This window comes from Mesoplodon densirostris, chromosome 1 (assembly GCF_025265405.1).
Source record: "Mesoplodon densirostris isolate mMesDen1 chromosome 1, mMesDen1 primary haplotype, whole genome shotgun sequence".
Taxonomy (NCBI): Eukaryota; Metazoa; Chordata; class Mammalia; order Artiodactyla; family Ziphiidae; genus Mesoplodon; species Mesoplodon densirostris.
In genome coordinates, this window is record NC_082661.1 from 84,385,202 (window position 1) to 84,410,826 (window position 25,625).

The 25,625-nt window shown below is 36.4% G+C and overlaps 1 protein-coding gene across 1 annotated transcript in view; it reads left to right on the forward strand.

Moving 5' to 3' along the window:
- Positions 1-824: 824 nt before the first annotated feature.
- LOC132483448 (bifunctional heparan sulfate N-deacetylase/N-sulfotransferase 3) overlaps positions 825-25,625 on the forward strand; it is a 153,133-nt gene continuing 128,332 nt past the window's right edge. Inside the window, exon 1 of the mRNA XM_060088733.1 lies at positions 825-1,805. Coding sequence (XP_059944716.1) covers positions 825-1,805 — 981 coding nt within the window. The remainder of the gene's footprint in view (positions 1,806-25,625) is intronic.

A 25,625-nucleotide genomic window follows, 5' to 3' on the forward strand; every position in this document is an offset into this window, starting at 1 on the left:
ATAAACTTCTAATCTAAAAAGCACCCATGTTTCTTTCTTATTATTTTTCAAAAGTTACTAAATTTTTCAAAGGTTACAGAAACTTGAAAAGGATTTGAAATTATAGCATAACAAAGTGTTTCATGAAGTTGCAGTTGTTTTCGTTATGTTTTTTAAAAACACTTTTATGGTAGTTTTTTATATAATTACTGAACTTTTTCTAAAAAGCAGAAACTGTTGTCTTAATAGTAGCATTTAATGAAATATATCCAAGCTTTTATGAATTTTCAGTGTATGCAGTTAAAAACAAATAGTTTGAGCCTATATTACATGATATGGCAGTGTATGGCTCAGGTGACCTCTCTGTGATCTTAAGTCTATATGATCTGCAGAATTTGATATAAAGCTCAAGGAGTAAGAGGCAATTCCTTGTTAGTCCAACATCTTTTCTATACTAGGGATAGAGACCTCTGTTCAATGGAGCCCTTTCCCTCTTTATGCCCCTCCCACATCCTCATTAAGATCTGGGAGAAGGAAAGAGTGGTTTTCTTACTTACCAAACACCAGTTCATGTGCCTAACAGGTTGCCACTTGTGCCAGTCACAAGTATAAAAACTTGCTCATTTTAATGCTGCAGACTGAATGTTTGATATTCTATTGCATTTTATTCTACTTTTCAGATTATATTTTCTGTGAGTCCTGATCAAGTGACACAAATGTGCTGCAATGGTGACATAAACTATTGATTGAGGCTGGAAAAGTGTCTGAAACATCATCGTTTCTTTTTTTTCTTTTATTTTTTTATGGTGCCTCTATTGGAACAGTCTGAGGGAAGTATATACAACATGAGTTTTATCATGAAGCTGCACAGACACTTTCAAAGGACGGTGATTCTGCTTGCCACATTCTGTATGGTGAGCATTATTATTTCTGCTTACTACCTGTACAGTGGCTACAAACAGGAAAATGAACTGTCTGAGATGGCTTCAGAAGTAGACTGTGGGGACTTCCAGCACCTACCATACAGGCTGATGGAAGTGAAGACAAGGAAGCTTTCTGATGCCTCAAGGACAGAACCCACAGTCCTGGTGTTTGTGGAGAGCCAGTACTCATCGCTCGGTCAAGACATCGTTATGATTCTAGAATCCAGCAGATTCCAGTATCACATTGAAATTGCTCCTGGAAAAGGGGATCTCCCAGCACTTATAGAAAAAACTAAAGGCAAATACATTCTCATTATTTATGAGAATATTTTAAAGTATATAAATATGGACTCTTGGAATCGAAGCCTTTTAGATAAATACTGTGTTGAATATGGTGTGGGTGTCATTGGATTCCACAAAACTAGTGAGAAGAGCCTACAGAGTTTTCAGTTGAAAGGTTTCCCTTTTTCTGTATATGGAAACCTTGCAGTAAAAGATTGTTGTATTAATCCTCATTCTCCATTGCTTCATGTGACCAAATCTTCTAAGCTTGAAAAAGGTTCTTTACCTGGAACTGACTGGACCATTTTCCAGATTAATCACTCAGCCTACCAACCAGTAATATTTGCCAAAGTAAAGACCCCAGAAAACCTTTCTCCTCCCATCCCTAAAGGCAGTTTTTATGCCACTGTCATACACGACCTGGGGCTCCATGATGGAATTCACAGAGTTCTTTTTGGCAGCAACTTGAACTTTTGGTTGCATAAGCTCATCTTCATAGATGCTGTTTCCTTCTTGTCAGGGAAGAGGCTCACATTGTCCTTGGACAGGTACATTCTCGTGGATATTGATGATATTTTTGTGGGAAAGGAAGGAACAAGAATGAACACCAATGATGTTAAGGTAAGGCTCTTTATCTCAAAGTTTGGTTCATCTCTCAGTAGGTTTGTCTAGGGCTAAGGGATTTCCTGGGACATAGGATTTTTATTTTATTTGGAAATTCTTAGGCAAACTGGGATGAGTTGGCTACCCTCAGCTATTTTTGAGATATGGGGCTATATCTCAGCCCTAGAACAACTAAGTAGATAATACATTTTTCTCTGAATCAAGAAGAAAATGAAGATTGTACTAAAGGATTGAGTGTGGCAGAATCCTGAAATGCATTTCTGTGTGTATTTAAAACTACAGAGTGGAAACCACTTTGTTTAATTACTTTCCAGAAACTATCTACCTCAGTAAACTATTACTAATCTAAGACTTTAGTCCATTTAGCTATGAAATCAAGGTGAATTTATTTTAATGAAAATAAATACTCCCACAAATTTTCAAGAATTAAAGATCTCATAAGTAGCAAGTTCAGATGTTTCTGGAAGTCAAATGTGTGACTCATTTTCTCTTATTACTTTTTTGAAACTCTGAAAATTAGCACTACTAAATATGGAAAGCTATGAATACACAAGCATACCTATTCACATACACACATAAGAATTTACATTAATTTTCAAAATTCATTGAACACTTCTGGTTCATATATGAAACCTATCATGCTACATTTATATTGGATTAGATTTCTTACTGTGTAAAACTGCTGCCCTTAGATAGAAAACAATTATTTGAAGATAGTTGGTTATCATTGTGAAGGGATTATATTACATAAACAACTGGCTGTTTAATATTAATGGAATTTAAGATTAAAATGATCTACATTGATCTTAGTTTCCCATTCGAAATGCCACTGGATTCTATCTCTGTTATACTACATATTGATTTCACGTAAAAGTGAAAGAAGAGATTTTGATACATAATTTTTATTCTATATAGCTTTGACCTTTTGGTAAAATATAAAGTACTGAATCAGATGGAAAAAAAGTCTTGAAACTGCATTCTTTTCTCCAGACACTAAGCATCTGGCAAATAATAGTAATGTTCATCACACTACTTAAATGAGCTAAGAATACCAGAAGGACTATTAAATGTTACCATAAGAGAGTGTGAAGACTGAAAAGAAAAAAAAACCTTTCATATTCTTGGCACTATTTTAGACTCTTCCTTTTAAGTCAATATAAATTAATTAATGAAGTTGTACTTAAGTTTTCATTAGTCTTTTGAAATAGTCTTTGAAAATGTAGCTAAATTAAATGAAGCTGATAGTTTAAACATTTATTATGAAAAAAACATTTATTATATCCTTGAAAATTACAAACAATATATAATTCTCTAATTTTTCCATTTCAAAATATTATGATAAAAAAATTTTAAGGCTTTATTTCTAAAATACAAGTCTTTAAAAATGTCAAAATATGTTGTTATGTCATTAAAAATATGCTAGATAAATCTCCGAGTTTTTTATGCAAATTCTACTATATCCTCTAAAATTATACAAAATGCCTTTAGTGCTCTTAAGGTTAAGCCATTTTTAAGTGTTATAAAAAATTAAAACCTTACTGAATAAATTCAATAAGAATTTAACGTGTAAAATATTTTATGAATTGCTCACATTTAGATGGGAATATATTTTCTAACCAACCTAAAGGCTTAAAAGAAAGTATGTTTTGAATTATTTGGGTTTTTGAACTACTTCTAAATTGTATCTGTGATTGTGTCTCTAGACATAGTCATTCATCCATTCATTCATTCCTTCATTGATTCATTCTGTAACTAGCTATTAAGCATGTCCTACATGTGAAGTAGTTTTGGTGATATGTAAATAGAAACATACACCATGGTCTTATCCCTTTAGAAGAGAGGGTGGGGAGGGTAAAGTTAGAGAAGCTCAGAAAGCACACAGGTGAAGATTGTGCTGAGCATCTTCCCGCTCAATACTTGGAACGGCCATATCACACACCAGCCATGGAGGTAGGCACTAGGGATACAAAGATAAATAAAGCATGGCTCCCCCTTAATGAGTGTACCACTGTCTTGGTAGGGGTGGAGTGGGAGTGATAAATAGGTAGATAGCTTGCAATATGGTGAGTACAATAGGAAAAGTGCCTGTGTGGTTTTATGTAAGTAATGCTGTGTGAAACACTATACTGTGTGCTGTGTACCAGAACTGTTAAGTCCTATTAAGCAGAACAGATTTAGAAGGCAAAGCTATAGTGATATAATTATTTAGGAGGCTGTAGAGATGATATTCAGACAAAAGAAGATTTCTTGAGACTAGGAAATGAGAATAAGAATGGAGAAGGAATGACCAATATCAGAACAATATTGAAGGTAAAGTTGAAAACTTAGTAATTGGATCAATGGAGATGAAAGAGAATATAATCAAGGATGACATTAAGATTTTTAGCGTAGTTGAATAGAGTTGCCATGTGATTCAGCAGTCCCACTCCCGGGCATATATCCAGACAAAACTATAATTCAAAAAGATACATGCACCCCTATGTTCATAGAAGCACTATTTACAACAGCCAAGACATGGAAACAACTTAAATGTCCATCAACAGATGAATGGATAAAGATGTGGTATGTATATACAGTGGAACATTAGTCATTAAAAAGAATGAAATAATGCCATTTGCAGCAACATGGATGGATCTAGAGATTATCATACTAAGTGAAGTAAGTCAGAAAGAGAAAAACATGATACCACTTACATGTGGAATCTAAAATATGACACAAATGAACGTATCTATGAAACAGAAACAGACTCACAGACAGAGAGAACAGACTTGTGGTTGCCAAGGGGGAGGGGGAAGGATTGGGAGTTTGGGATTAGCAGGTGCAAACTATTATATATAGAATGGATAAACAACAAGGTCCTACTGTATAGCAAGGGGAACTATATTCAGTATCCTGGGCTAAACCATAATAAAAAAGAATATATATATATATATATATATATATGTATATGTATAGCTGAATCACTTTGCCGTACAATAAAAATTAACACAACATTGTCAATCGACTATACTTCAATAAAAAGTTTTTAAAGTTAAAAAATGATATTTAGTGTAGTTGAATAATAGTTGATTATTCCAACAACAAAGAAAGAGGAGAGAGCAAGAAGATCATAATGAAGGTCATTAGAGGTCATATTAAAATTTTCAGTTTTATTTTAGTGCATCTGGGACATACAGGTATAGATGTTTAACAGGTAGTTGGCTCCCGAGAAGTCTGGGTAGCAAGTGTAGTTTTTGAAGTTATCATTCTAATTAGGGGATGGTTCATTTTCAGCATGAAAGTATGTGAGATCAGCCAGGGAAAGGGTTTATAGAGTGACAAGAGAAGAAGATAGAGTGTAGAATCTTGAGGAAAATCATCTTTCAGAAAATAAGTGGAGAGAGAAAATCCTGTGAATAAGAGTCAGAAAATAAGTGGAGAGAGAAAAACCTGTGAATAAGAGTCAGAATAGTCGGAGACCAGAAAGCTGTGATGCTATACAAGCCTTGGGAGTAAAGAGCTTCAGTGAGGGTGTGATCTAATAGCAGGGTCCACTGAGGTAAGAAATGGCAAGTCTCCTTTGGCAAAAGACAAAAGTCACTGGGGACTCTTACAAGATCCAGGGTAATGGAATGATCGAGGCAGAGGCACAGCTGAAGTAAGTTCAGGAGTAAATTAGAGGGTTAAGATACGAAGAAGGAGAACGTGGAGTACTCAGTGGAGAAATTTTGATATAAAAGAGAGAAGAGAAATTAGCTGGAAGGTGGGCTAGAGTTAGAGGGACCAACTATCCTGGTTTACTTACACTGAGGGCATTCAATGCTAAAATTCAGAGTCCCAGGCAAACTGGAATGCTAGGTCTCCCTAACTAACTAGGGTAAGGGAAGGATTTTTTCCTAGGAAGGAAGATCCAAGAGCAGGTGGTCTAAGAAAAGGTCATGGATGTGGTGATTAATAGTACATAATTAATAGAAATATTTCATAAAGCTCTTTTATTTATTACCACTAAAAAAAACAAGTATTATACTTACCCTATTTGATGTATTAGGAAAATTAAAAAGAATGTGAGGAAATTGAAGGTGACGTAGAATGTTTCTTGCAAAATTAGAAGGATGGTTGCATACCACGTAAATTTTAGCTATGATGCTAATCACTGCAAACGTGCTTTTTTTCCTTATGTGGGACAAAAAAACTGTGTTTCCTTATTTAATCGGAAGATTAGAATTAGCAATGCAATATCAGTTTTTACCTGCCTTGCTACTGAATAATATGAGCACGTTTCAAAGAGCCTCAAAGCTACAGAAGAAACTGTGACATGGCACAAAATATATGACTCTTCAAGAGGAAGAAGATAAATAATGGACCTAAGGTATTATCTTCATTAGTTGGAGAACTTACAAGCCACAAGCCATAGCCCTTAAAGAACCAAAGAACATAGTGTAGACAAATACTATACTACATTCAGTAAAACTGAAGTCAGGAAGGACATATGTGTGTGTGTGTGTGTGTGTGTGTGTGTGTTGAACTAAATGGACAAGACTTTTCTCAAATTTACCATGGACTAGTTTTGTGATGTTAGAAAATTCAAGTTCCTAGTGTTCTAACACCTGTCCTCAAACATCCTGAGACTAGTGGTTTTTGGAGAAAGGCTTTTTGGAGAGGGAAAGTGGGTATATAAATAGATACTTCTCCCATTAAAGCATTTTAAAGTTATACATGAAAGCACAGCATGACCAAATGAATACTAACAATTTCAAATTCTCTCTTAGAAGAATGAATTCGCTCGGCCTAAGATGCATTATACCTTTAGACTTAGACCGTTTCGTATAACATTTCAGCCCTAAGATAGGTAGGAAGTGGAACAGGGAGGAGGCTCTGATAAAAGTGGTCTTAAGGGTTTTACTGAACTCTCTGCAGGTATACGTGCAACAAATAAAAGAGCTGGCTATCACTCTCATGCCTATGTTTCTCCCTCCTTCTCCTTCTAGAATAGGCACACGCGCTCTTTCTAACGTTGACAAACTTTCTAACATCCGTGAGAAAATGAAGAACCAGCCCAGCTGTATCTGAGCACACTAAACAGGGGCCTGAGCATGACTGGAGGGACTCAGTAACCATTCCCCGTCCTCACTACCCTAACCTTTCCCACTGCTCCCTTATGCTTCACTATTCCTTAGTTTGGCTGTTTGTTGATTACCTCTTAAATCTACATTTTGTAAGTGGCCTCATAAGAGAGGACAGTTCTCTATGAGTGACTTTATCATTATTTTCCCTGCTAACTGAAGGTCCCAGAGCGCCTAGGGAAAAGAAAGTGCCGAAAGTAGAAGTAGGACGCCGTAAAGCTCTGAGAAGTGAGTGGTATCAGGCTCAGAAGACAGACTTGGCTGACTTCTCTGTCATGCAGGGGGAGCTGACCCCCCTGAGGCTGAAATGGAAGCTTCAGTGAAGGGGAGCTTCGTGCTGCCTGACCTCACCCTCTCACAAGAACCTTCCTTGCCCCAGCTAAGGTCAAGCCAGGGGTTTCGTAAAGTCATTGAAAAAGAAACTGACACACCAAATGTTTGCAGGGAAAAGGCAACTGCAACCAGTTACTCTGTCATAAGTAAAAATAGAAAGGAAACATTTCTCCAGATAGCTCACTATTGATGGATGTTAAGGCATGTACATAGCACCAATCTTTGTTTCCCCCTAAACTCATATTTCTCTAATTCCTTTCCATTTTCTGTGATGTTTCTTATTTTTTATTTGCTAATATCCACTTTAATTGCATTGTGCTCTGGAAGCATGTGTCTCTTTGATACCAATACTTTCCATTTGCTAGAATCACTTTATGACTGGATACAATATTCTTATAAGAACATATATTGTACAGTCAAGGTATATCTATTAGCTCAACTTTGTTAACTGTGTGGTTCAGAGCTTCTGTATTCTTCCTGTTTTGATCTTTTTTTGGATGGAGGGGAAGGAATAGAGTGTACTACTTGATGTTACCAAAGGTGGTATGTTTAATTCTCCAACTCTAATAGTGGATTGTAAATATTTCGTTGTTTTTCTGTCAGTTGTTCCCTTACATATTTTGAAGCTATGTTATTTAAGTGTGTGTGTATATATTTATATATTAATTTAATATTTTATTATTCTATGGCTATCTTAATACTAGTAGAGCTACACTGGCTTTTGGGGGGATACTATTTAAAAATTATACTTTATCTCATTTTTATATTTGCTCTATCATGTCTTTACATTTTAAATTAGTTTTTTGTTTGTTTGTTTGTTTTTTTGCTGTACGCGGGCCTCTCACTGTTGTGGCCTCTCCCGTTGTGGAGCACAGGCTCCGGATGTGCAGGCTCAGCGGCCATGACTCATGGGCCCAGCCGCTCCGCGGCATGTGGGATCTTCCCAGACCAGGGCATGAACCCGTGTCCCCTGCATCGGCAGGCGGACTCTCAACCACTGCGCCACCATGGAAGCCCTATAAATTAGTTTTGAGAACTTTCTATGACTTTTGCTTTTTATCTACTGTGTCAATATTTGCCTTTTAATTAACAAGATCGGTCTATGTACACTTAATATGATTATCAATGTGTATGGATTAATTTCAGCTACCTTATTTTGTGCTTTATATTTGTCCTACTTGTTCTGTATCTTCTTTTCTTTCTCTCTGTCCTTTATTGCTTTTATTGTCAGTTTCCTTCTCTTTTCTACCCATTCTTGGTTTGAAATATATATATATATATAATATATATATATAAAATATATATTTTTTATATATTTATTTTTAATATATATCAAACTAGTGGTTTCTCCAGAAATTTAAACATATGTGCTAATAAGCAAGGGGTAATATTAATATTCTCACACCTCAGTCAAAAAGTGCAAAGTACTTTGTCTCCAATCATGTCCACTCTCCTTCGGCTGATAAGCCATTCTTTTTTTTTTAATTTATTTTATTGAAGTATAGTTGATTTGCAATACTGTGTTAATTTGTGAAGTACAGGAAACTGATTCAGTTTATATATATATATATATATATATATATATATATATATATATATTCTTTTTCATATTCTTTTCCATTATGGTTTATTACGGGATATTGAATATAGTTCCCTGTGCTATACAGTAGGACCTCGTTGTTTATCCATCCTATATATAATAGTTTGCATCTACTAATCGCAAACTCCCAAGCCCTCCCCACCCCACAATGAGCCTTTCTATGTTATGGCTGTTTATTAGACATTATTGTTTTTACTACCATCATGGTTTAATGAGATTGGCCTACTCCTTTTCAACAGGTAAGCCAGAGAGATGTCATTGACATATAATTCAGATCATGTCGTTCTTCTCAGAACCCTCCAGTGACTTCCAGTCTCACCCACGCTAAAAGCCAAAATTCTTAGTCTTTTATACCCTCTCCTTAACTCCCTGATCACATGTCCTGCTCCCCTCCTCTTCACTCTAACCTCCCTAGCCTCCTTGCTGTTCCAGCTCCTGCTTCAGGGTTTTGTACTCGCTGTTCTTTCTGCCTAAAATGTTTTTCCCCCAAATTGGTGCATGGCTCTCTTCCTCACTTCCTTCAGGTCTTTACTCAAATGTCACCTACTCAGTGACGTCTTCTCTGACCATTCTCTTTAAAATTGCAACACTCCAAGTCTTCCCATCTTTTCCTAATTTTTTTCCCTAGCACTTATGATCATCAATAGTGTGCTGAAATTGGCACATGCTCACCAGGTCAATTGTGTACATCTCTTCCCAGCTTCAATAACATGGCCAGTAGTTTGGCATTTTGGCATGGGCGTAGTATTACCACAGAAACTGGCAAATTCTATAAATTCAGGCTTTTTTCTTTTCAAAGAGCCAGTTGTTAAAGGTTTAATAGCACACTACTGGACAGACTCTATGTAATTACCTATTTTTGTTGGTTTGTGACTTTGGCTACTAAAATATAAACACCATGAGGACAAGATTTTCATCTGTTTGTTCACTGAGGTATCCCCAACATCTAAAAGTGTGTCTGGCTCCTTATATATTTGTTGAGTGGATGAATCCCATTCTTCCTGGAGCATATCCTTTAGATGTTCCTTTAGTGAGAGTCTATTCATGGTAAACTCTCAGATTTTATGAAATGTAAATGTTTTTATTCACCCTTGTCTTTGAAAGATAGTTTTGTTGAATTTACAATGCTTAGTTGATAGTTCCTTCATGTATAACCATTGTTGCTCATACTAGGAAAAATAGGGCTCCCTACAAGTCACCTGAATGTTTGTGGTAGTAAAATGTGTCTGAATCCCTCTGGGCCCTATATTGTTTTATAATTGTCAAAAAGTTAGGCAATTTGGGACTGTTCTTATGAACGTATATGAAATGTTTCTCTTTCAGTTTGGTAGAATACTTATTTCTAAATTTTAGATAATGTGATTTATAATATACAAGAAAATACATCATTCTCAATATTATTATCAAAATTAAATAGCCATAGTGTGCTAGCAGCTATAAAGACAATTATATTAAGGAAATAATTTTCTGGAAATAGGTTTTGGCAATAATTTAACATGGGGAAATAAGAAAATAGTTTAGCAAAGGGAAAAACTATTTTGTTTCCATAATCTACTTACATTTAATAAATTTTATTAAATTTGTTACATTGTGAGATGGAATGTATCTCTATTACTATTAATATCAAGGAGTCATTTGTTACACAGTGACATTCTAAAAGAATGAGTTTTAAATTATTTAAAGGAGAAAAAATGATGTTTCTGAACACCACATGAATATATAAACAATATTTGGTGACTAATTACATTTTTAAAGGTCCGATGTGATGAATTCTTCCCAAGCAGGATAAAGAGCAGGGCAATCATAGATGGTACTAAAGCTCAACCAGGCAATGACAAGTTTTACACACTAGATGAGCAGAAGATTACAAGAGGAAAACTCTCAGTACAGATTTAGATGCTAGAGATATTCAATTCAGTTCAGAGAATTATGAACATCTACTCTAAGTGCCGTGATAAGGATTTCAAGGGGTACATTGATGAATAATGAAACATGTTTTTTATAAAGGAAGTGAAGAACAAAGGAGAAAATTTTACTGGGTTATTTCCTTCTTTGGATTGATTTTTTTCAAACATTCCATAATTCTTGGAAATAAGTCAAAATATAAATGGGTCTTCTTTTATATTTCTGTGCTGATGGCTTATAATAATTACATAAAAGATGTAATTATTTTATAATGATATATTTGGGGGTACTTAGCTACTCCCAAGAGGGGTAACACTGAGTACATACATTGTTTTGTGTTTTATATTTATTATTTAATTTTCATTAAAAAATCCTATAAAACAATGATTATAAGTACCATCACTTCATATGAAGAAACTGAAGTTCACAGTCTAAGATTAAGTTGCCTAAGATCTTTCAACCAGCAAGAGCCAGTCCCAGGATACAAGATGCAGCTCCACCTGCTCCAAAAGCTGAGCTTTCCCCCGCACACTACTCCCCAGTTGCCCCCTAACACAGTACTGTGGTGTCCATATCAAATCATTCCTACTCTACTTTATAGCAAATTAGATCCAAGACAGAGTCTATTATAGTTTGATGGGTCATATCTGAAGCTCTGCCTTGGATTTAATTATAAGTTTGGAAAAAATTATCAATCACTTCTTGAAATGCCTTGGACTTAAGTAACTGCAGTGATTTGGCCAAGGAAGATTTTACTTGAAGATTTGAGTTAACAAGTTCACCTTCCTATGCACTAATGTCTTTTTTCCAGGCACTTTGCCTCAGTTCTGGTAACTGTCATCATTTAAGCAGTTTTGATTGAATTAGGGTGACAAAATGACAGATACTTTTGGTGCTAGCTCAATTAAAGTACAGAAATTTTCCATAATTCAGATAATTTAACTTTTTCTCTCTGTGTACGTTCAGATTTTACAGTCCCTATGATATTTTACTATGCGTTATACAGGTATTCCTAATATTTTTTTAAGCACACACATTTTTTTTAAATGAAGTAAATTCTGGTATATTGTCTTAGTCTCTGGGAGACATTAATTAATAGCTAAAACACTTTTTTTTTTTTTGCGGTACACGGGCCTCTCACCGCTGCGGCCTCTCCCGTTGCGAAGCACAGGCTCTGGAAGCGCAGGCTCAGCGGCCATGGCTCACGGGCCTAGCTGCTCCGCAGCATGTGGGATCTTCCCGGACCGGGGCACAAACCCGTGTCCTCTGCATCGGCAGGCGGACTCTCAACCACTGCGCCACCAGGGAAGCCCTAAAACACTTTTTATTCTTAACTTTTATAGGCCATTTATGCATATGGAACTGTAGCCTCAGATACTAAATAGCTCTTAAAATCACAATGTAAATATAAAATAAATTACGAGATCTACTTGACATAATTTATGGACTATTTATAGACAACAGAAACATAGTCAACTGGTTTTATTAAACTTCAAAGTGGGCTAAAATGTTTAAAGTATTAAAATTACTCATTTGGTACATATTGGAATTTTACCTTAAAAATTAGGTGTCTTCATTTTCATATTAATAATTAGAATGATTATACATAATAATAGTTATAATTATTAATTATACCAATTACTGGGACTTCCCTCCCTGGTGGCCCAGTGGTTAAGAATCTGCCTGCCAATGCAGGGGACATGGGTTCGATCCCTGGTCCAAGAAGATCCCATGTGCCGCAGAGCAACTAAGCCCATGTGCCACAACTACTGAGCCTGCACTTTAGAGCCCGCAAGCCACAGCTACTGAGCCCATGCACCGCAACTACTGGAGCCCGTGTGCCTAGAGCCTGTGCTCCACGACAAGAGAAGCCACCGCAATGAGAAGCCCGTGCACTGCAACGAAGAGTAGCCCCTGCTCACTGCAACTAGAGAAAGTCCATGCTCAGCAATGAAGATCCAACAAAGCCAAAAAAAAAAAAATATATATATATATATATATATATATATATATATATATATATATAGCAATATACCAGTATACCAGTAATATACCAATTACTAAAATGTGTTTGTTTCCTTTTGTTCCTGTAACAAAGTACCACTAACTTAGTGGCTTAAAACAACCCAGATTTATCACTTAACAATTCTGGAGGCCAGGGGTCCCACATGGGTGTCACTGAGTTAAGTTCCAGGTATTGGCAGGGCTGTGTTCCTTTCTGGAGGCTTTAGGGGAGAATCTATTGCCTTACCTTTTCCATCTTCCAAAGTCTGCCCACATTCCTTGGCTCATGTTACCTTCCTTCATCTCCAAAGCTGGCAACGTTACATCTTTCTATGCCTTTCTTTCATAGCCACATCTACCTCTAATTAAAACTGGGAAGGTTTTCCACTTTTTAAGGACCCACATGATTTGATTGGCCCACCCACATAATCCCTATATGAAGGTCCTTAATTTAATCACATCTGCCAAATCCTTCTTGCCATATCACATAACATATTCACAGGTTTCAGGGCTTAGTACTCGTTTATCTTGGGGAGGGAAGGGGAGGAAGGAAGCATTATTCTGCCACAAACTATGCTCTTCATGTAGTCATGTCAGCAATTCTTACAGCTGCTCAATCCCCCAAAACACTTTACTACTGTTCTCATTGGGAAATGAAACTTTGATGCCATACCTATGATCGAACAATAAATTTAGCTGAGTCAATGGTAATTAATTAGGGAAAATTAAATTATTGTGCTCATAAACTCTTCCTACCCCTTACACTCTACAAGTTGACACCGGCAAGCAAGTAACCCTTTATTCACTTGGGAAGTTTAAGAAATTTAGCTCTCCAAAGACTGCTCAGTAGGAGCAGATTGTGACTATCACCAATTCACTACTTCAGTCGTTTCCAAGGTCATTTTTCTAAAAGTGCATCCGTTATGAAACTAACTAAAAAACAATTTTAAAAGCCAGTTTATTAGGACTACCACACAGTTACTTAAGCACTGATCACCAGTTTTATCATACATTTTTTCTCTCTCCATTTTATTGTCTTTGACATATCTTGTGTTCCTGCACCTACCTCAGCCCTTATTTTATCGCTTTTCCCTCTTTAGAATCCTTCCTCTAATTACCCCAATCCAAAAACAACAGTGGAATTCTATTCCATCTGCTTATCCTTTCTCTCCTCCACTCCCCTGCTTTGATTCCCAGTGTTTGGATTTGTACAGCCATGGTTCATTTTCTCCCCCTTTAGATTTACATATTTATTTTTACGTAACTTACTGTCTCTGTTTTTTTCTCTGAACTATATATACTGAGTAGAATCAGCTTTCCAAAAAAAGAAAAAACTGCATGTAGAAATTAAGCCAGCTGGTTGGGGCATTGAACAATGATCTATTTGGGAAAAAGAAAAAAGAAAAAAATAGTTCTTCACTATTCTATTCTTCATTTTGGATTAAATAATCTATCAATATATACATCAGAACAACATATAACAGAGTCATTCCTTGTTCAGGAATCCTAAGAAACAAGGTATTTGAGTTCACCTAGAAAGACAACTTACTTGATACCCTTGAGTAACTGAATTGAGTGGTTTTGACAATAAACCATTCAAAGGTTAGAGTTGCTGTCATCAAAAATAGTTAACACTTGTATCTTGTCAGACTTGAATTTCTGATCTATTGACACTACTGAAAAATACCTTTAAGAGATATTGTATGTTACAAAATTTTTAACAAAAATTATCTGACAATATTTTCAAGAGAAAGAAGGCATTATAATGAAGACTGATTTTAATTCTAGTGTATTTGCTTTGCCAAAAAATAGTTTAGGTGGATATTCAAAATATTTTTTGCCTGATTTGCTAATCTGCTTTAGAAATGTAATAAGCATTTAAAGAGAGTAAAAGGAGAAGAGAAAACACTTCCCCAATTTTGATATTTCTTATCTGATACAGGAGCACTCTCATTGGTCTGACTCAGGGGCAAATGAATAATGGAAAAGGAAAGCTGTATTTTTCATTCTTGTTAGAAGTTTATTGCTAGAATTAGATCTCCAAAATCACTATCACTTGCAACTTCACAAGAGCTAATGAATACTCAAACGCCATTCTCAGTGAAGACCCAGTAGCTTATTGCACTCAGAAAAGTTCCATTTCCCTAAATGGGATCAATCTTTAATGGATGCCAGTGACAGGAGGCTGTTCATCAACCCTTCAGGATAATTCAGAGCCTTAGTAGAGGCCAGTGTTCAGTGCTGTGTACTTGGAAATTGATACAATGTCAATGTAACATCTTCAAGAGCAAGGGCAGCCTAGGAAGGTGATTCACTGAACATCTTCCTTTTTAAGCCATTACATTTTCACACTGGTTCTCTATTATAATTGAATGCCTCTAAGGAGCAAAATCATTACTTAAGCTACCCCTTTAAGCCACTCATGTATAACAAAAGTCAACAGTTTATAACTCTATTGTTGATGAGCCTAAAACAGAGATACTTTTAAAGTCACCATGTACAACATATAACTTGTAAATGAACAAAAAGCAGGGTGCTATTAGTATTTTTTTTTAAAGAAACAATCCAAGAATTTGCCACTAGTTTCATCTTGACAATCTTTCACTCAGAGATATTTAGATGTATTTAATCACTTTTCAAGATGAGACCCATTTTCATGAGTTTCCAAATCAGAAAAGGCAAAATACTCATTTTAAATGCTTGTTTAAACTGCACATTTCCCAATCACACACTCACAGATTTTGACTTGGTAGATTTAGGGAGAGCAGAGGAATCTATGTTTAATATGCTCACCTAGATGATTCTAATATAGATGGCAGACAAGCAAGTTTGGGGAAATACTGGTTTAAAAAAACTGCATTCAATATTACTGCAAAATACAAAGACATGGGTCCTATTATCTTTCTGTGAAGAAAGCATGTTAAAATAATTTTGTATAAAAATATTTATAATAACTCTCTCTATATAAGCATATATATAATGGAAAGAGGTCATAATAGAATTAATAGTTTTGTGCCTGATTTCAACCTAATGCTGGAAGAGTTCTTATTTTCACTTATTTTTGAGCCATACATCAAAACTGTTCAACAATACTTTAGTCAATGTGTATACATGTGAAACTTCTTGTGGAGTTGAATAAAGTAGATTTTATATGAAGGCACAAGAAGCAGAGGATTTGAGAAAGTGATTCCAATAAATGGATGGCTTAGTATGGCCTAGTAAGAAGACAATGGATAATTTTAACAAAGTAAAGTAATGAGAGGTACATTGCTTCTGTGATCTTTCAGGAAGAAGGACTCCAGAGGCAAAGAGGGCCATAAGCAAGAGTTTTATAAGAAGTAGGATAAGTGGTATTTTGCGGGGGAAGGGAAGAGGAGAGAGGAAAAAAGGACCAAAGAAAGACAGGAAGCAGGGTGGGGGAGAGAGAGAGAGAGAGAGAGAGAGAGAGAGAGAGAGAAGTGTGAGATATATTCTTTGCGTTTCAAGTCTAAGTGAATGTGCGTATAATACGATATCAGAGAAATCACAGAGGTTTGGGCTGAATTATAGGTGGAATAGAGGTACCCCACCAGATGATTTTTAAAAATCATTAAGAAGTGGAGTATTTTTGAATGAAGAAAAGGTTTAAAGTTTCTTAGGAAGCTTTAAACATTTGTCTCTAATAAGCTACAGCTCGAGTGGGCTAGGCTTGTTTGTTCATTTTGTCCAAAACAAAAATAAATTTTCTTCGATTTCAAGTAGGTAAATAATACATGCACTTTGTAATAAAAACAATCAAACAATGTAGAAAACTATAAAGAAGAAAGCAAAAAAATAGTCTCCCCTAAGTCCCACTACACACTGGATTTAGTCATTCTTTAATGTTTGAAAATGTGATAGGTAAAAAATTTTATTTCATTAATTTTTAACTTCATTTAATTGTGAAAGCAGATTAACTTGGTCACATATTTTTATTGCCCATTTGCATTTCTCTTTTGGGAATTACCTTTTATCTAGTTTTCCGTTAAGGTGTTTATTTTTGTTATTGATCTGTAGCATACTATCTCTTCACAAAGAAAAAGACAGATACCAAGTGATAGTCTCTCCCTTTTTTCCCCCAATTTAACATGTCATAAGTTACTTTCATTCATTCATGTAATTAAAGGGAGGATTTACTTTCCTTATATTAATAGGTCTCTCTAGTCAGTTATCATTTTTCCTTTTATTTCACATTCCATACACTTCTGCCTCTTCAGGTGAGACATATAATTCCAAGACACTCTGGTTTCCTTGAATAACTTACTATACATTTATAACATAACATTTAAAATATTTATATAATTACTTATAAATTTTTTTTTTTGGCTGTGTTGGGTCTTTGTTGTTGCGCACGGGCTTTCTTTAATTGCAGCGAGAGGGGCTACTCTTTGTTGCCGTGCACGGGCTTCTAATTGCAGTGGCTTCTCTTGTTGCGGAGCATGGGCTCTAGGTGCACGGGCTTAAGTAGTTGTGGTGTGCAGGCTCAGTAGTTGCGGCTCACAGGCTCTAGAGCACAGGCTCAGTAGTTGTGGCGCACAGGCTTAGTTGCTCTATGGCATGTGGGATCTTCCCGGACCAGGGCTCAAACCCATGTCCCGTGCATTGGCAGGCGGATTCTTAACCACTGCGCCACCAGAGAAGTCCCTGTAAGCTTACTCTTAATGTGAAATAAATTTCCCAGCCCTGAGCTCTTATGAAATCTTTGATCATTCTGTTCAATCTCAACCATTTGTAGACCTCAACCATTCTCCTTTTGGCTTTCACATTTTCATAGACTGGAAAACTTATCATTTCATCTTTCTGATTATTTACTTTTTCTTGTAAGTTGCATAGCTGAACATAATATTCCTGTTGAAAATAGCTTGGGACCTAAAGTCAGACAAATCAGCCTGGGTCCATATCTCAACTCTGTCCCTTTCTAGCTGAGTAACCCAGGGCAAGTTTCTTAATCTCTCTCATCATCAGTTTCCATATCTTTAAAATGAGAACAATACCTACTTCACAGCATGTATGCCACCTGTGAGGATGACAGTGTATGTCAAATGCCTAATTTCGGTAGACCCTCAATAAATTTAAGCTATTTTTTACTATGAACACACCATGCACTAGGAGAGAATATTTGAGCAGCATTTGGGATAAAATTCTAAAATGAGTAAAATTAGTTCTTCTAAATACCTGAGAGATACAAAATCAGCTAGAGGAAAATGAGATCATTTTTGGTTATCCACTCAAAAAATATTGATTGGTGTCTACTATGTGCCAGGCATTCTTTTAGGAGCTGGTGATGTAGTGGTGGCCAAGACAGACAAGTTCGCTGCCCATGTACATCTTACCTCTCTGATGAGGAGAAACAGACAATAAACACGTATACAAATGAACAAATAATCTCAGGTAGAGATAAGAGAGCTATGAAAGAAATAAAACAGGTTCTGTGAGATCAAGAGTGGTGGAAGGTGCAGGGGCCGGGGGCGGGGAGGAGGGTACAAGGAGAGTTCTGATTTGGAAGAAGCTGGATAGGAAAATCATCTCTGATGAATATTTGAACTGAGACCTGAAAGAGGAATGAATCAAAGACCTAGGGTAAGAGAATTCCATGCAGAGGATGCTGTGGAACAAGCCGCATGTGGTCAAGAGGGAGAAAAGGGAGGCCAGTGTGAGTGGAGCACAGGGGCCATGAAGGAGCCTGCCGTGAGATTAGTTCAGAAAGGTAGGCCCCTGCCTTCCTCCTCGAGAGGAGCTTGGGTTTTATTCTAATTTCAGAGAGCAGGCATTGGAGATCTTTGGCAAAGTAGTAATAAGGTCAAATTTAGGTTTTTTTTTTTAAAAAAAAATCATACTGCCTGTATGGAGAATGGACTGTAGAAAAATAAAGGTGAGAACCCAGGTAAGTGGCCACTGCCAGACAGGCAAGTACTAATGGTGGTAAGAAAGATGGTAAGGGGCTTCCCTGGTGGCGCAGTGGTTGAGAGTCCACCTGCTGATGCAGGGGACATGGGTTCGTGCCCCGGTCCGGGAAGATCCCACATGCCGCTGAGCGGCTGGGCCCGTGAGCCATGGCCGCTGAGCCTGCGCGTCCGGAGCCTGTGCTCCGCAACAGGAGAGGCCATAACAGTGAGAGGCCCTTGTACCGCAAAAAAAAAAAAAAAGAAAGATGATAAGAAAACAGCAGGTTTGAGATCTATTTTGGAGATATCACTGAAAGAACTTGCCAATGGATGGTATGTGGGGAGCTTCAAGAAAGGGTTGAATCAAGGATAACTCCTAAGATTTTGGTCTGACAGTGGTGTGTACCCTGAGTTGGGGACCACAGAGAGAAGAGGAGTATCCTGCAGTGGCTGTGAGGGCAGGCACTGTGGACACAGGCTGAGCTGGAATCGCATCTTCATCACTTTGGACAATTAATTAGCCTCTGTGCCTCAGTTTCCTTTTGGGTAAAATTAGACCCATCATAGCACCCATCTCATAGATGTACCCTAAGGATTAAATAACTAAATAATTTAATTAAATAATTATAAGCACTTAGGACAGTGCCTGTCTCCTGGTGTTAGTTACTATTAAGGGAGAAAAATTAAGAGTTCTCTTTCGGACTTGTTTACGATGTTTTTTAGGTGTCCAAGCAGAGATGTGCAGGAGGTTGGGCGTGCAGGCTTAGAGTTCAGGGAGAGGTCAGGCGGAAAGATATAAATCGAGAGCTCATTAGCATAGCATATTGATGGCGTTTAAAGTCCTGGCACTGGAAGAAATCACCTAGGAAAAGACAGTAGAGAAGAGAATAAAACAGGACCCGCCCTGGGCCGCTTCACCATTAAGTTCACAGCTCTGATAAATTTAGATGTCAGAGAAATGGCTGAGAGTCTGAATGAATTCTATCTCACTTGTTATTTTTAGATACATCTTTTTCCTAAATTAATTCATAAAAGTCTCATTCTGGATCACAAACTGTCCTCCATTTCCCATTTCACATATATGCTTTTCCATCAGATTATAGGCTCCTCATGGTAAGATTATCTGGCATACATTTTTTCATGTCCTTCTCTGTCCCTACTACAGAGTAATACACATAGGCACTCTCAATAAATGTCTCTTGGATATCAGATATTTAAAGAATTATAATGAATAATTTGTCTTTTCCATCTTACCATATGAAGGACTGGTTGCTGAGGACATGAATTTTTTGCTCTAAGGAAGAACATTAACTGAAAGAGTTTAATTGAAAAAATATATATATGACCCCTTTGGAAAACCAAACAGGAATCCCGGCTCATGAATAAATTTATCTTCCTAGAATCTATCTTTCTCTATTGCACAAGGAATAGATTTAAAATGAAAAGATAATGAGGTTTTGGACTAAAGCAAACTTGTGCTCAAATCTCAGATCCATGCAAGTCGTGAGACCTGAACAAGTTACTCAACCTGTCTGAACCCCAGTCTCCTCATCGTTAAAGTAGGGATGATGATAATACCTACCTAATAAAATTTGAAGAAGTTTAAAGGAGACTGTGCTTTGCATACTCACATGTTGATTTCCTTTTCTCTCCTACAAATTATACTGCCTTATCTTCTAAAAACTAATTCAACTTGACAGCCCTTAAACACAGTATCACTTAACTGAGAATGGCCTCTGATAAAAGTTTGGAACTTGTTTCAGTCAGTTAGATTTAAATCTCACTATGGTGAGATTGCATGTGAGTTTTATTTCATTCTTAACTCTACAGTGAATAAGCATTTCTTTAACTTTTTAAACTATAAAGAAAATAATTTGGCATATTCAAGTACTCAACATCTTAAACAGATATTACCTTTTTGCTGTATCTGATTTAAATCTTTTTGTTGTTATTGTGGAAGAAATAAAATATTTCAGGTACAGGGAAAAGCACCCCCTCCCAATTCCTTTCCCCTTCTTCCTCATTTCCCCCAGAGGTAACCACTATCCTGAAGTTGGTGTGTATCATTCCCAAACAAGCTTTTATATTTTCTACTATGTATGTATATATATATATATATATATATATAAAAACAACATATTGTTTTCTCTTTTTAGATTTTATATGAATGGTATCATCGTCTATTGATCATTCTGCAATTTCTTCACTCAATACTATATTTTTGAGATTTATTCATGGTTATAATTAAAATCTAATTCATTAATATTAAAAAAATTATACTGCCTTATATATATATTTTTTAAAACCTTATGGAAGGTTTTTTGCACTTATGCATTCATTATTCTCCATATTCATCACAATTACATACATATAAAATGCAGTTTTTTTAAATGATGCATGCAAGTAGTATATTATGTGTTATCTGTAGATATAAAAGTACATTGAGTTATAAAAATGTGCTGTTTAGTTTTACATAAATAAATTTACTTATTTCTAAATCAAATATATATATATGACAAGATCTTTCATATGTAACAGGTGAGACTTGTTACGTGTGTAGTAATTTGTGCTTTTTTTTCCTTTTGTTTTATTCTTTTCCATTATAGGCTACCACAAGACACTGAGTGTAGCTCCCTGTGCTACACAGCAGATCCCTGCTGCTTACCCACCCCATATATAGCACTGTGTATATGCCAATCCCAAACTCCCAATCCATCTATCCCCCCCTCCCACTATTCCCTTTGGTAACCACAAGCCTGCCCTCCACATCTGTGAGTCCATTTCTGTTTTGTAAATAAGTTCATATAAGTTATTTACAAATATATATATTTACAAAATATATAAGTTTATATATTTTGTAAATGTATATATTTATAAAATATATGTTTATATATTTTGTAAATATATATATCACATCTTCTTTATCCATTCATCTGTTGATGGATATTAGGTTGCTTCCATGTATTGGCTATTGTAAACAGTGCTGCTATGAATATTTGGGTGCATGTAATATCTTTTCGAATCATAGTTTTGTCTGGATATATGCCCAGGAGTGGGATTGCAGGATCATATGGTAGCTCTATTTTTAGTTTTTTAAGGAACCTCCATACTGTTTTCCATAGTGGCTGCAGCAACTTACATTCCCACCAAGAGTGTAGGCGGGTTCCATTTTCTCCACACCCTCTCCAGCATTTATTATCTGTAGACTTTTTGATGATGGCCATTCTGACCGGTGTGAGGTGATACCTCATTGTAGTTTTGATTTGCATTTCTCTAATAATTAGCGATATTGAGCATATTTTCATGTGCCTATTGGCCATCTGTATGTCTTCTTTGGAAAAATGTCTATTCGGATCTTCTGTTTTTTTTTTTTTTTTCTTTTTGCGGTATGTGGGCCTCTCACTGTTGTGGCCTCTCCCGTTGCGGAGCACAGGCTCCGGATGCGCAGGCCCAGCGGCCATGGCTCACGGGCCCAGCCGCTCCGCGGCATATGGGATCCTCCCAGACCGGGGCACGAACCCGTATCCCCTGCATCGGCAGGCGGACTCTTAACCACTGTGCCACCAGGGAGGCCCGGATCTTCTGTTTTTTAATTGGATTGTTTTATGTAGTTTTTTTATTTGTTATAGTGTTGTATGTGTTCTTTATATATTTTGGGTATGCACCCCTTATCAGGTATATAATTTGCAAATATTTTCTTCCATTCAGTAGTTTACCTTTTCATTTTGTTGATGGTTTCCTTTGCTGTGCAGAAGCCTTTTAGTTTGATGTAGTCCCACTTGCTTACTTTTGCTTTTGTTGCCTTTGCATTTGGAATCAAATCCAAAAAGATCATCAGCAAGACCAATGTCAAGGAGCTTACCGCCTGTTTTCTTCTAGGAACTTTATGGTTTCAGGTCTTACATGCAAGTCCTTAACCATTTTGAGTTAATTTTTGTGATTGATGTAAAATATTAGTCTAATTTCATTCCTTTGCATGTCAATGTTCATTTTCCAACACCATTTATTGAAGACATTTTCCTTTCCCCATTGTATATTTTTAGCTCCTTTGTTGTAAATTAATTCACCATATATGGGTGGGTTTATTTCTGGGCTCTCCATTCTGTTCCATTTATCTATGTGTCTGTGCTTATGGAATACCATACTGTTTTGATTACTATAGCTTTGTAATATAGTTTGAAATAAGGAAGCATGACACCACCAACTTTGTTCTTTCTCAAGATTGCTTTGGCTATTTAGAGTCTTTTGTGCTTCCATACAAATTTTAGAGTTTGCTCTCTTTGTTTGAAAAATTCCATTGGAATTTTGATAGGAATTGCACTGAATCTTTAGATTGCTTTGGGTAGTATGGACATGTAAACAATTTTAATTTTTCCAATCCATGAGCACAATAACTTTCCATTTATTTGTGTCTTCTTCCATTTCTTTCATTAACATCTTGTAGTTTTCAATGTACAGGTTAAATTTATTACTAGGATTTTATTCTTTTGATGCAATTGCAAAGGGAATTGTTTCCTTTATTTCTCTTTCTGATAGTTCATTATTAGTGTATAGAACTACAATAGATTTTTGTGTGTCAATTTTATATCCTGGAACTTTACTGAATTCATTTATTCTAACAGTTTTTTGATGGAGTCATTAGGGTTGTCTATATATAATATGTCACTGGCAAAGAGTAACAGTTTTACTTCTTCCTTTCCAATTTAGATGACTTTTTTTTTTTCCTCACCTAATTGTTCTGGCTGGGACTTTCAATCCTATGTTGAATAAAAGTGGTGGGACTGGACATCCTTGTCTTGCTCCTGATATTAGAGGAAAGGCTTCCAGCTTTTCACCATTGAGTATATCCACTTTGTTGAGAGTTTTTATCATAAATGGATGTTGAATTTTGTCAACATTTTTCTGCATCTATTGAGATAATCACATGACTTTTATCCTTTATTTTGTTAATGTGGTGTATCACATTGACTGATTTGAGAATGTTGAACCATCCTTGCATCCCTGGTAAAAATCCCACTTGATCATGGTGTATGATTCTTTTAATGTACTGTTGTATTCTTTGGTTTGCTAATATTTTTGTTGGGGATTTTTGCATGTATGTTCATTAGAGATATTGGCCTGTAATTTTGTTTTTTGGTGGTGTCCTTGTTTGGTTTTTGTATCAGGGTAATGCTGGCCTCATAAAATAAGTTTTGAAAGCATTCCCTCTTCTGCAGCTTTTTGAAGAGTTTGAGAAGGAAAGGTATTAAATCTTCTTTGAATGTTTGGTATAATTCACCAGTGAAACCATCTGGTCCTGGTCTTTTGTTTGTTGGGATGTTTTGATTACTGATTCAGTCTTCTTACTAGCAATCAGTCATTTCAAATTTTCTATTTCTTCATGATTCAGTCTTGGAAAATTGTATGTTTCTAGAAATTTTTTCATTTCTTCTAGGTTGTCCAATTTGTTGGCCTATAATTGTTCATAGTAGTCTCTTATGATCCTTTGTATTTATTGGTATCAGTTGTAACTTCTCCTCTTTCATTTCTGATTTTATTTATTTGAGCTTTCTCTCTTTTTTTCTTAGTGAGTCTCACTAAATGTTTGTCAATTTTGTTTCTTTTCAAAGAACCAGCTCTTAGTTTCATTGATCTTTTCTACTGTCTTTTTAGTCTCTATTTGTTTACAATCTGATTTTAGTTATTTCCTTCCTTCTACTAACTTTGCACTTCATTTGTTCTTCTTTTTCTAGTTTTTTTAGGTGTAAAGTTAGTTTATTTGAGATTTTTCTAGTTTCTTGAAGTAGGCCTGTATTGCTATGACATTCCTTCTTAGAACTGTTTTTGCTGCATTCCAGAGATTTTGGTGTGTTGTATTTTTCATTTGTCTCAAGGCATTTTTTCATTTCTCCTTTGATTTCTTCATTAACACACTGGTTGTTCAGTAGCATGTTGTTTAATCTCCATATATTTGTGATTTTTCCAGTTTTCTTTCTGTAATTGATTTTTAGTTTCATAGTATTGTGGTTGGAAAAGATGCTTTATATGATTTCAGTCTTCTTAAATTTATTTAGACTTGTTTTGTGGCTGAGCATATGATCTATCCGGGAGAATGTTCCACGTGTACTTGAGAAGATAAAATGTGTATTCTGTTGCTTTTGGATAGAATGTTTTATATATATCTATTAGGTCAATCTGATGTTCAAGGGGTGTCCCCTGTGTGGCCTGCACTTGCCTGTTGGCTTTAGCAAGGCAGGAGAGTACAGGGCTGGGGCATGCCTGCCAGTTTTATCAAGGCGGTGGGAAAACACAGGGCTGGGACATAACCAGCCAGTTTTAGCAAGAGCAGGAGAGCTCAGGGGTGCGGCATGCTTGCTGGCTTTAGTGGGGCAGCCTAGAGAGCTGTGACTACATGCCCGCCAGAGCTAGCAAGGAAGAAAGTGAAAAAATGACACCTGCCAGTGCCCAGGGAGAGTCCCTCCAGGCCCCTGCCCCTCCAATAGATGCTTTAAGATTAGCAAATGAATCTCTTTCACATGTGATCTAGGTGCTTTTCAAACTGCTGGTTTTGTGCTGGGTCCTGGGGCCAGTAAGTCTGTGCATGAGCACTTTAAGAGCAGAATCTCAGTTCCCTACAGCTCTGTGGGGTTCTAGGACATAAACCTTGTTGGTTTTAAAAGCCAGATGTTTGGGGGGCTTGTCTCTCCAGTGCAGATCCCAAGGGTTGGGGTGCCTGACATGTGGCACAAACCGCTGGCTCCTCAAGGAGAAGTGCCACTTTTGTGAGCTCCCTCCCAACTGTAGGTTGCTGCACTGGGTGGGAGGGGGGCACGTTTGGTGAGACTGCATCTCTCTTTCTCCTACCCATCTCAGTGTAGCTCTTTTATCCTTTATTGCAGAGGAACAGTTCAGCTAGTTTTCAGGTCTTTTTCAGAGGGAATTATTCCATATGTAACTGTAGACTTGGTGTGTCTGTGGGAGGAGGTGAGTT